This window comes from Penicillium griseofulvum (assembly GCF_001561935.1).
Source record: "Penicillium griseofulvum strain PG3 chromosome Unknown contig_80, whole genome shotgun sequence".
In the NCBI taxonomy this organism is placed as follows: domain Eukaryota; kingdom Fungi; phylum Ascomycota; class Eurotiomycetes; order Eurotiales; family Aspergillaceae; genus Penicillium; species Penicillium griseofulvum.
In genome coordinates this window covers 1360454-1372268 of record NW_024467471.1, presented here as the reverse complement: position 1 = coordinate 1372268, position 11815 = coordinate 1360454, and the positions used below count along the sequence as shown (strand labels likewise).

The 11815-nt window shown below is 47.9% G+C and overlaps 4 protein-coding genes across 4 annotated transcripts; 3 read left to right on the top strand and 1 right to left on the bottom strand.

The window, feature by feature from the left end:
• Window positions 1-506: 506 nt before the first annotated feature.
• PGRI_015260 (putative C6 transcription factor) lies at window positions 507-3235 on the bottom strand (the record flags this gene model as incomplete). Its single annotated transcript, XM_040789239.1, has 4 exons — window positions 507-1320; window positions 1380-2754; window positions 2807-2865; window positions 3072-3235. The coding sequence occupies 4 exons, from the start codon at window positions 3233-3235 to the stop codon at window positions 507-509; spliced, it is 2412 nt and encodes an 803-aa protein (XP_040646192.1).
• Window positions 3236-4626: 1391 nt separating this feature from the next.
• Window positions 4627-6014, top strand: PGRI_015250 (L-rhamnonate dehydratase; the record flags this gene model as incomplete). The annotated part of the gene is made up of 3 exons (XM_040789238.1): window positions 4627-4713; window positions 4769-4991; window positions 5050-6014. The coding sequence occupies 3 exons, from the start codon at window positions 4627-4629 to the stop codon at window positions 6012-6014; spliced, it is 1275 nt and encodes a 424-aa protein (XP_040646191.1).
• Window positions 6015-7738: 1724 nt separating this feature from the next.
• PGRI_015240 (uncharacterized protein) lies at window positions 7739-8457 on the top strand (the record flags this gene model as incomplete). Its single annotated transcript, XM_040789237.1, has 2 exons — window positions 7739-8314; window positions 8371-8457. The coding sequence occupies 2 exons, from the start codon at window positions 7739-7741 to the stop codon at window positions 8455-8457; spliced, it is 663 nt and encodes a 220-aa protein (XP_040646190.1).
• Window positions 8458-8948: 491 nt separating this feature from the next.
• PGRI_015230 (SDR family NAD(P)-dependent oxidoreductase) lies at window positions 8949-9884 on the top strand (the record flags this gene model as incomplete). Its single annotated transcript, XM_040789236.1, has 3 exons — window positions 8949-9017; window positions 9075-9343; window positions 9416-9884. The coding sequence occupies 3 exons, from the start codon at window positions 8949-8951 to the stop codon at window positions 9882-9884; spliced, it is 807 nt and encodes a 268-aa protein (XP_040646189.1).
• Window positions 9885-11815: the final 1931 nt, after the last annotated feature.

The following is an 11815-nucleotide window of genomic DNA, read 5'->3' as shown; positions in this document are numbered from 1 at the left end:
AGATACACTAACTAACCAGCAGACCTTTATCCAGATTAGTATAAGCCCAATACGTCAGATAAAATGTATCTTACCGATGCAGGAAGGCGTGGGGATAAGGCCGCAGATTCACCCGAGGGTCGTGTAGTAGAAAATCCCCATGATGGGTTTTCTAAATCACCATGGTAGAACGCGGCAGGGATATTCATCTTAGGATTCTCTCCTATCCACTAATACCATGTTCCTACTCTGTGAGAACCAGAGCTGTCTCAAACACCCGGAGAGAGAAAACAATTCAGTGAACTCAATATTGAGCGCAAATCCAAGAGGGTGACAAGTCTTTTTGTCGAGCTTATAGAATGATCTGCATGCTAGGGTCATTCACCCGAACCGATACCGTGCGAAGGGTATAAGTTCCCCACACACTGAGTCTTTTCATGACTTCAGTGTTCGCCAAAGGTGAATTTTGATGGGCCTTCAAGCATGGAACGGTGGAGAGAGACATAAGTGAAACCTAAGGTTTCCCTCTAGGATGGCCGGAACAGCCAATCCGTCTCCGGGGTCGGAATCAAGTAGTTGGTGATATTAAATTCGTTCGCATTGGAGGAATGCACACCATCGTCTACTGGCCCCGTTGGAGGAGCGGGGCCAGCATCCGTCAATCCATGAATCGACATCGGATTTGTCACAGACTCTGGGATCTCCAAATGGGTAGTAGTCAAGTCAGGAGCCCGAGTAGGAGGAACACGGGGAACGTTGAAGAAACCAAAAACATCGAGGTACTCCAATTCGTTGGGGGCGAAGTTGCGGGCGGGAATTGACGCTAGAGGAGGCCGGGGCTGATGGCTCTCGCCAATCCCATTGTCAGCGGGTGATCCACGTGGTTGACGCGAGATCAAAAAGTCTAAGTCAAATGCACAGCGACGCATATCGGCAAGAATCTTGACTGTTGATGGCGTGGAGCGTTCGCCGTCTATGGCAGTCGATTGCTGATACTCATTGTACTCGTCCAGCACGCGTTGAAGGATACTGCTGTACCGCTCAGCAACCTTCCAGTATTTTCCTAGCTGAAATAGAGTATCCACAAAAAAGATGATATCGGGGCTGACGGTATGTGCAATAGTTGAGCCGTGGACGAGGAGTAGGCGCGCTGAAACCCAAAGAGTAAAGGCGAAGGGCGGGCCCATCTTGTCTAGCATGTTGTGCTCTACAACAAACCTTGTTACCGATAGAATGTTTTCGACGGCGAGTAGGCATCGTTGGCTAGCACTGTATGAGGGTGTGAAGATTGGAGACCGGGTTGTCGGGTATGCTGCCGAGGAGTGTAGACGAATCACAGCTCTAGAGTGGTTGTCCCGTTAATTACTTCGAATAGAACGATCAAGATATGACGCACTCACGTTTGGTAGGTTGCATGCAATTGCACCCAATCGCTGTGCGGAGCTCGGCCATGCTTGGATCCACTAAAAAGTCGGGACGAGTTTTCGTATGCATATTCCGCTGGGAGATTGAACTCCCATGATGTTAGCTCGCTGTCAAGTTTGCGGTAGGTAGCTTGCCATTCCTCAACATCGGAGAGAGCTCCGATATCCACAGGCCGTTTCAAGAACAGGTGAATCCGCGAGAGGATACCCAAGATTTCAACATAGAGACCGAAAGACCCAACGTTTTCAGCTTTACTGAGATAATCCGCACGGTCGCTAGAGCATTGGAACCACCGCGTCTCAACGGGCTGATTCTTCATAAAATAATCATCCTTGCAAGGGAGTTTGCGGTCGATATCTCTGTCATCCAAGGCGAAATTGAACGCAGTCGCCAGGGTGGAATATCGGTCCAGCAAGTATACCATCCAGAACAAACGCCGTCTACTCTCATCTTCAATCCAAGAGCCTGGCTCAGCAAGAGTGACAGCTCTCAGAGTATAAATTGAGGGATAGGTAGGGTTGATAAGAGAAGATTTCGATTCCACAGCCAACCCTAGCTGAACTACAGACCGGGTAATCAGGGCAAGTAGCTTCCAACCCGGTGGACCATTGGATGATCCAACCAAATCAAGAGCTAGAATCACGAGTGCCTGAAGTGCCTTGACTGAAGAGTTTTCCAGGCCATACAAGACGACCTTTTGTTTGGATGAGTCATGATAACGCTTTCTGTTCTGGTCATTAAGCCTGTTGTCAGACGAAAATCGCAGTGTTGTTGCCACAATTGCATACAAGACCATTCGGTCTGCCTCGTCTAGTGGTGACGGGCCAAAAAAGGTATCTAGCGTTGTTCGCCGATGGAGGATCGGGCACCAGGAGTTGATATGTTCGAAATAGAGATCTACCAAAGCATAGAGTAAATCGTACGGTGGCAGATCCAGATCAGGATCAGTAAGAGATTGCTCTTGGTTTGAGTATATGTTGACGGGGACCTTCAAAGACGATTCGTTTCCTCCGTAATCGTGATGTGCGTTTTGTGTCGGTAACAACCGGCCAACTGGCGCCATTGACATGTCGTGTTGCACATGATTATGTGAGGCATTCTTCACAGACCCATCCGATGGACTGTTGGTAGACACATCCGCATGGCGTGAGGGTAGAGTAACAGTAGACCCGGGATCGTTGAAGTAGAGGGCCGTACCCGGACTCGGTCCGTGGACTGCTGACGGCTCGGACGGAGAGCTATATGAAAGAGGGCCCGTGTGGGGTAACTCATGGCCTACTGAGGTCTGGCTTTGTAGGATATGCATCTCGATGAGCCGAGCTTGCGATTGGATAATATCCTCCAATCGATCTAAGACACGAGTGAGACATGAAATAGACGAGAAGCCTGTATAGCAACTTACCAAGTCGCTGTTCCAGCTCCTTTCCATAGCCAGCTCTCAGCCCTGGCTTTTTTCGTTCCCTATATTCACATAGCTGGCCATTTCGGCTGCACCAGCCGCAGCTTGGCTGTACTCGGTCTGGTTGGTGTCAGAAAAGGAACATTTGCCTAGGACCATTTAACGCCATACCGCATTTAACTTTTCGATGCTTGCACAGTTCACATCTTGGTATGGTTAGTCGGGGGTGACGTTTCATACAACGGCTAGCCGAGGTTGAGGTACGCACGAGACAGTCAGGGGCCGTTTTCGCTTCAACGCTCTTGTGGAGCCATTGAGTCCAGCATCGTTATCGGAATCCGAGGAATACTCTGCACTCTGGTCTCGACTTGGGTCCCCGAATTGCTGATTGGAGGACGGGGTCTCCTGGGGCGGAAGCGCAGTGTTCGGCATTTTGATTTAGCGAGATAGCAATTCGCCCTATCAGGGACCGAGCATTATGCAAGGCCGATTCAGGGGTAAATTCTTGAATGGGCAGACCTAGTATATTGTTTTTAGAATATAGGGCGCCTAGGGTTCTTCACTGTAGTTATTGAATCCGAGGAAAAGAGAAAGAAGAAACAGAAAGGGAATCATTGGAGCTAAGGCCTCAGGCAGAAACCGGGGCACCCCGCATTTTCCACTTTGGGAATCCACTAGCTCTGTGTTGTCTTTAAGTGGTCTTTTCAGAGGTCTTTTCAGTGGTCTCTTTATTAATCCTCTCAGATATCATTCTGTCTTATCGGTTTTGTAGGTCGACGGCAAAAACGGCGGGAAAAGTTTTTATGAAGTGGACTTTTCCAAGTATATATACCCTTCGATAAAATCCGCATAGAGGCTTGAGATCAATCATATATTCGGCCAATTTGCCAATTGTGGCACAAGTTGTCCTCGTCGCCTTGGTTGTCAGGTATCGCGTGGACTTCGACTCAGGGACCTTTGGGCTTCCCCACAGCCAGTAGGCGAATGGGGCTGTGCCGGGATACAATAGCCACGTTTGGGATGAATACATGAAAAAGTAAAAAATAAGCAATGATGAAGTAAGAGCAATAATAAATCCCTCGCTCGACGGCGGTGCGTTGCATGCCGCATACGCCTCTAACCTTCCGGCTTCTCTCCGTCATTGTCGTGCATCTCGTGAGCAATGGGTCCGATGTAATGTATGAGGTGAAGTGCGGAGGATGTGATGGTGTGAGGTCCTAGTAGAAGATTGGGGAGAGGACTTCTGAGTACTTCACGCGATTTTATACGTGGCACGATGTGTGTTTAAGGTGGAAAGACTGATGTTCAGTATGCAGATCACTCTTGGAGAAAGCTTAGATCTTAGATATTGTAATGAAGCTAAGATTGCTGAGTTGTTAAAGAAACTAAGTTGCCAACTATGGAATATATAGTCGGCCGTATATGCGGCCTTGTGGTGTTCAGTGTCTCTCCAGTGTTCTTTTCAGTGTTCTGTTCTTCTCGGATATAAATATTGAGAATACTCCTAAGGTGAGAATTTCCTAAATAGTCCATAAGATTCCCCGACCAAGGCGTTGAAATTCGAGAATAACGAATAACCCCATATATTATGGAATTCCAGCATTTTATCCGGTCCAAATATAGCCTGAGATGAACATATGTCGCAAATTCTCCGAGTCGCCGTTTCTCCGTCTCTCGGGATAGCAATGCCCCGAGCTCCTCGGCATGTGGAATTGAAATAGACATGAGTCCCCCGCAATTGTTGGATTCCTACTTTTTTTTCTCTATATCCTCCTTTGGACAATTATTAAGTCATTTCTTACTGATACCTCATTTCATACATTATGGGCTCAATAACAGAATTCCCCCGCATCAAGGCAGTCCGCACCTTCATCATTGACGGTGTTGGCTCCGGCGGCGACTACCACAATGTAAGAGTTCTGGAATCCAATTGTCTCGATATCGTATTACTAACTATTCACACAGGTTAAAGGAGGCCACTGGTTGATCGATAGCAACATTTCCACCCCTATGACCAAGTGGGCACAATTCCGTGGCTCGCGAACATCATGGGGCATCAATGTTTTAGGATCATTTTGTGTGGAGATTGAGGCTACTGATGGCACCAAGGGCTTTGCAACTGGTTTTGGAGGTCCCCCAGCATGCTGGCTGACCGAGCAACATTTCAACCGCTTCCTGATTGGCGCTGGTATGTACACGATCTCATATACAACAATGGATCTAACTGACGAACTATATTTTAACAGACCCCCGCGACACCAACGACCTTTTTGAGAAGATGTACCGCGCCTCAATGTTCTACGGCCGCAAGGGTTTGCCAGTCGCCGTGATCTCAGTTATTGATCTGGCTCTGTGGGATCTGCAGGGCAAGATCCGCAACGAGCCCGTATACAAGATGATTGGAGGTGCGACTCGGACCAGGTTGAACTTCTACTGTACCGGCCCCGAGCCTGGCTCCGCAAAGGCCGCCGGCTTTATCGGTGCCAAGGTGGCCTTGCCTCATGGTCCTGATGAGGGTACCGAGGGCCTTCTGAAGAACGTTGAATACCTGCGCCAACAGCGCGAGAAGGTCGGCGCTAACTTCCCACTACGCGTGGACTGCTACATGTCCTTGACTGTCAACTACACAATCCAGCTAGTCAAGCGCTGCGAGGCTGCTGGGCTCGACATTGACTGGTGGGAGGAGTGCCTCTCGCCCGATGACTTTGATGGCCAAGCGCTCCTCAAGCGTGCCCACCCCACCGTCACTTTCACCACCGGCGAGCACGAGTACTCCCGCTACGGCTTCCGAAAGCTTATCGAGGGCCGCAATGTCGATATTCTCCAGCCTGATGTGATGTGGGTTGGTGGAATGACCGAGCTGCTCAAGGTCTCTGCCATGGCTGCTGCTTATGATCTTCCCGTTGTACCCCACGCCTCCGGTCCCTACTCATACCACTTTGTCGTCTCCCAATCCAACAGCCCCTTCCAGGAGTACCTTGCCAACTCTGCCGATGGCCACACCGTCCAGCCCGTGTTTGGTAACCTTTTCTTGAACGAGCCTATTCCTACCAACGGCTACCTTGATGTCTCTATCTTGGACAAGCCCGGGTTCGGTCTGGAACTCAACCCCGCTGCTCCCTTGATCCCTGCTTCTGCTCTCCTTACTCCCGCACCCCAGAAGTCCCTACGGGCACCAGATAACGAGGAGACGGCCAATGGCTCTGCTTAAATGTGTTGGACACTCTTCCTACTTCATCTTCGATTTATTTCATGTTTATTAGTTATTTACGGTTTATACGAGAGTCATGTACATATGCATTGGATTTTAGGATCCTTTAAATTCCATCTCATGCCCCCTTCTGATACCATTCCAATCTCCTATTCTTTGGCCACACATAATAGATATCCTCCACTCTGTGTATACCGGTATCAAAAGACGTAACATAAACATCGCAGTAAACTTGCGAAAATTTTATTCAGTGACAATCAGAGTTATTCTATCCCTGCAATATGTATTTTGGTAATCGTTTCCCCAGGACATGTCCATGGGTAGATATTTCGCAATGGACCTTCCCAAAAAATTCTTTGTTTATGTACCGAATCCGCAGTCCAACAGGTATTCTGTTTCGTCAGTTTGGCCGAGTGGTTAAGGCGTTAGACTTGAACTACCTGGACTACGTCCTCAATGTCTCATAATCTAATGGGTTCGCCCGCGTAGGTTCGAACCCTGCAGCTGACGATTATCTTTTTCTTTTTCATCAGATTGATAACGCTCCTTATCGACCGACCAACTAGCACATAGATTATGCTATAGCTTCTTCAGAAGCAATTTTCTTGAAGAGAGTATCGTTGTTCACAGGTTTTAATGAGAAATGACGGCTGGTTCTCACCTTTTTTCCCTGCGATCAACTTCGCCCGATGTTTCATCTATTACTTGGTTGCAAGGCCCGACACTTCAAGAGCTACAAAGTGGAAAATTACATGCTGATCACTAACTATTATATAGGAGTTCGGAATCAACGCCGCACAAAGCCTCGGGCAACAATCGGCGACTAGAGAGATATGAGTCTGAAGGCATGCCATATGATATTAGTTGTCGGTGACTGCCGTTACAATAGAGGTTTGCATTGAAGTACTATTTATTGTATTGATGATAATGCGCAGCATTCGAGGAACAGGGCCAGATCAGTATCTGCAGGCAAATCCCAGCAACACAATATTGGCTAGATACCTAGATTACTGAAATGGAAATATGAGAGTAATCTAGAAACCCAGGCAGTTAAGGATCTTGAGCAAGTGCTCCTCACATTTTCCCCTGAAAGATAGAATGACCTCCTCTGACTGCAACCGCAAGATATCCGAATTACTGAGGCGCCAAGGCAGAATTGCACGGAGGACAGAATCAACATCTGCCACCTTGTCAATTCCCACATTTTTAGTAACCTTCTCTGATATTCCCTTTCGGTGTCTTGTTATTTTCATAGGTCGACAGTAAAAGGCATTCTAAGTATACCCTTTGATGAGTGGGGTTTCCAAGACAAATGGGCAATCTTAGGGCAACCTAGGGGTACTATATACGCCCCCAAACAAGCCACAATGTGCACTATCCCCTAATATGTATATACTACTCCGTACTACCTACGGGGTATACATTATAGAAAAGATTACCAGTCAAAGAACTAAACGCAGGCTGATCCTCGTGCGGCGACCAAATACATGGGGGCCAAAGACATATCCTTACTTAAAAGGGAAGAGGCCCCCAAACTCTTAGTCTGCCTTGTACCTTGACCATGCGTCATCTCTGTAACTTGGTCGTTCAATTTAGAGCAGAACCCTTTCAAGGTTCCGGCGCCACCAAACTTTGTATTTCTAAGATCAACCTCATTATCTCATGCTTCCTTGTCTTTTCCTATAATCTTCTCAACCCCATTTGTTTTACTATATGGTGACAAGATGGAATCACTCACACCCACGAAACAACCTATCGCCATCCGTCCAGAACATATTGCTTCGTCGACGACAACAATCCAGGTAAAGCAACATAGCGCGAGTTGGTCCAGCGGCAAATTCACAATTTCAACCACTCAAACTGCCGAAGAACCTCTTCTAAAAACTCTCTTCAGTGTTGACGGTGATGCTATCTCATTGTCTCAGCGACGACATTTCCGCGACGCCTCAGGCCTTCCCCTTTTCGAGATATCTCGGAAAAAGGTCGGGGTAACATGGTATCTCCATCTCCCCGGCGAGAGCAGCAGTAAAGGAAATGCTCCCGAGCCTATTGCGACAGTTGTACCAAAATGGAGCGCCCTCAAAGACAAATTTGACGTGCACCTTCGGAATGTTGCTGCAAATGGAGAAGAGACGATACTGGAGGTTCGTGGACAGAATGTCTGGAAGTCCAAGACACATGTTTATCACCGTGGAAAATTGGTTATGGTGGTAAAATTGACCGACATGGCTGCGGTCTACCTACCCGGAAAACGACCATCATGGGAAGTGGTGGTGGCAGAAGGGATGGACCTATCGCTGGTAAGATTAGCTTCTACCCAGAGGGTGCATAGGATGATGTTTCTAATTTTTGATAGGCGTCAGTTATTGCTGTTCTTCTAGCTGCGATGTTATACCAGAGTAGTGAGGCACGATCAGACACCCTCACGAACACGAGTTACTGATTCTCCAAATAGGCGGCAAAGGGAAGGCACCGGCGAGTCATGATAGTCCTACGAGAGGAAGCAATGAATCAACTTAGATATGAAGAAATAGATGAAGATTCAGTGTAGAACGAAGTGTCATTGTTATCTAGCGGTCATAAGTGAGTATGTATTGACTAGTGGGTTGGACTCAGGAATATCATGGAGAGATACTCCATCCATGTTGGAAATTCAGTATAGTTCGCCAATTTTGCGCTTTGCCTTTAGTTGCACAATTTCCTTATACTACAGATATCTGACAATGCCTTTATAATTCTGAGAATCTGAATAAATTCACGTGAAACTTGGCTCAACTCACATTACCCGTAACACCTCCGTTATGGGCGCCCCGGAGTTACTCCAGGGGTTCCCCACATTCTCGGGGTAACATCACCGCGAAATACCGAGCTGGAGAAATTCATCCCACCTTGCCTAGGTGAGAATTGCGGGCATTGCGACACTTCACAACCACAATGTCTTCCCCCAAGTTATTAGTTGGCAAAGTCGCCGCCATCACTGGCGGTCTCACAGGCATCGGACGGGTATGATATCCCATCTCCGAATAGAAATGAATCTAAAAAACACTAACAATACTACAGGCAATTGCACTTGATTATATCCGACATGGAGCCAAAGTCTCCATCAGCCATCTGGGTGGCGCAAAGGAAGACGCACTGCTAGAAGCCCTACGCAAAGATGTGAACGAGATCGAAGCCGAAGCAGCCAATACTCGATTCCTCACGGTATCCGGCGACATTTCACAACCAGAGACAGGCCAGAACTTCGTCGCAAAGACCGTCGAGGCATTTGGTCGACTAGATGTATTCGTGAGCAACGCAGGCGTGTGCCAGTTTGCCGACTTCCTAGAGTGAGCTATATCCCCCCCCCCCCCCCCTCAAATTTACGACACCCCTCTTCTCCTATCTAACAATCCCGCTAGACTCGAACCCTCTCTCTTAAACCACACAATTTCAACAAATCTCTCAGGCGCATTTTATGCCACTCAAGCTGCAGCCCGCCAAATGGCACTAACTCAGTCACCATCGGGCGGCTCCATTATTGGCGTGAGCTCCATCTCCGCTCTGGTTGGCGGTGCCCAGCAGACACATTACACACCCACCAAGGCCGGTGTATTGAGTCTCATGCAGTCTTGTGCGTGCGCGCTTGGAAAGTATGGCATTCGGTGTAATGCGCTACTACCGGGGACTATCCGGACGCAGCTTAACGAGGAAGATATGAAGGATCCTGTTAAGCGGAGTTATATGGAGGGTCGGATTCCACTGGGTCGACTGGGTCAACCGCGGGATTTGGCTGGACCGGCTGTTTTCCTGGCTTGTGAGGAGTTGAGTGGTTATGTGACTGGTGCGCAACTACTAGTTGATGGTGGGTTATTCGTTAACCTTCAATAAGTTCTTTTGGATCAAACTACATAGCGGTTACTAAGTATTTACCCACTGCCCATTTCCCCACCAAAACTGACCAACTTTGAACCCTATTCTCTCAATAAATTTATATTGTAAACGGCGGACCTGTGAATTACTGTATCCGGTTAGTTTTGCCTTTTTGGGTTTAGCGCCCCCAATACGCTGTCACGTAACCTACCTTCAATGCCCTCCGACATAAAAGACCCGTCTTCGCTGCTCCTCCTCCCTTTCTCTCACTTTTCCATTATTCTGCCTCTCTATCTTGCACTCATCGCCGCCCTCTTTCTTTTACTCTGGGCCCCACCGACTACTGCACATTTGCTTTCAGCCCGACGCACTGCCCCTTTCATTTTTACCGGAGATGCCGCTTGATCCGACATCCAGCTTGCAATGCCTGTCACCCAGAAGCGTAACCACTGGGATGATACAGCATCCTGTTCTTTCGTGTCGATGATCCTATTCCTTCCCTAGGGCAGTGACTGAGCACCATGCTACGAGGATATCTAAGTCTCCCTCTGCCAGTGCGCCTTTTCGTCTCTGATTCCGCGGGCCTCCCTTCAAATCTGCAATGTGCCAGTATACCCTCGACGCTGCATATCCCTCTCCCGCCGCATCACCTGAGGTTGCATTGTATAGCCCCGGCTTTATAAAATGGCTCCTGGTTGCCTGGCCAAACGCCTAGTTGTCGTTATCGTCGGTCTCTCCGATCCCTCTCCACCTAATTAGTGAAAACTCGAAATCACAGCTTGGTCATTCGGGCTAATAGCGAAAATGCCGCACACGCCCTGGACCTTGGTCGATGCTGTATCTTGTGGTCAATGCGAGACTGCAACTATGGGAATTTTTGCTAGTGAGCTATAACTTGTTGTGGACTATGAAACTGGTATGGTCTAGCGTCCTCGACTGCAATACGTTGGATTGTAGGATCTGGTTGAGATTGTCTACTTTTGGTAGAAGAAGGATTACATCTTCTGGGCCTCTGTCGTCGTCTATAAAAGAGACTATAATTCCACTAATATGGCAAAACTGGAATTCGAATCACCTTTAAATTCTCCTCTTCGCCTGTTCCTTGTTTTCTGCCGGTTTCTTTGTTTTATGAGTGCCCGTAGTCACTATATACCAAGAGTCTTTAGCCGTCTCTTTACTATATGTGAGTTTTCCTTTGTATTTTTTTTGGCCCTGGAGTTGCGCATGATGCCTTACCCGACTGGACGCTAATCCTTACGCTAAGTAGCCCTTTAGAGATGATTGCTTCGCCATAGCCCTCTTCTGGCGAGGTGTAGTAAGTAGACTGTGGACTTTTTCGAATATGAAACACTTTGATCTAATGGGAGAAATGCCGCATATACTGTCGGCCTTGTGTGTGACCCCCACAGTCTTCTTACTTTCACTGTGCGGAACCGCACTCTGTCAAACCGACATGATGTTGTGGACACGTTGGGTCTAAACCACCAGTACTCTCGACTCGGTATGCTTTCCTTTATCCAGGCCAATCCAACGTTGCATTGCACAGCCCCTGGTATCGCAGATCTGCCTATAGCTTCCTGTTTCTGGGCGCAGTAGCGCATAATTGTCATTGTGGGTCTCTGGGCTGTTTGATCTAGTGGATTTGTTTTTGAAGTCACTAAAAGATGGTATTTGTTAGTGGCGAGAAGAAAACGCTGCCTTGTTATGAGGTTAAGGATGGCCGGCGACTGTATAAACTCGCTTATAATCATGTAGACAACTAGTAAATGAATGAGCTTAAGGCTATAGCGGATCCGCATTGTAGACCGTCGGCGAGCGCGATAGGAAAATATAGCCAGTGGCCTACGATCTATGTTCTGTAATCCGCGTGATACCGCGTCATTGATGATTTGGGTGAGCTATTCAAATATTCTGCGCTAGGTTAGAGAGGCTAGCTAATTAACCTTATG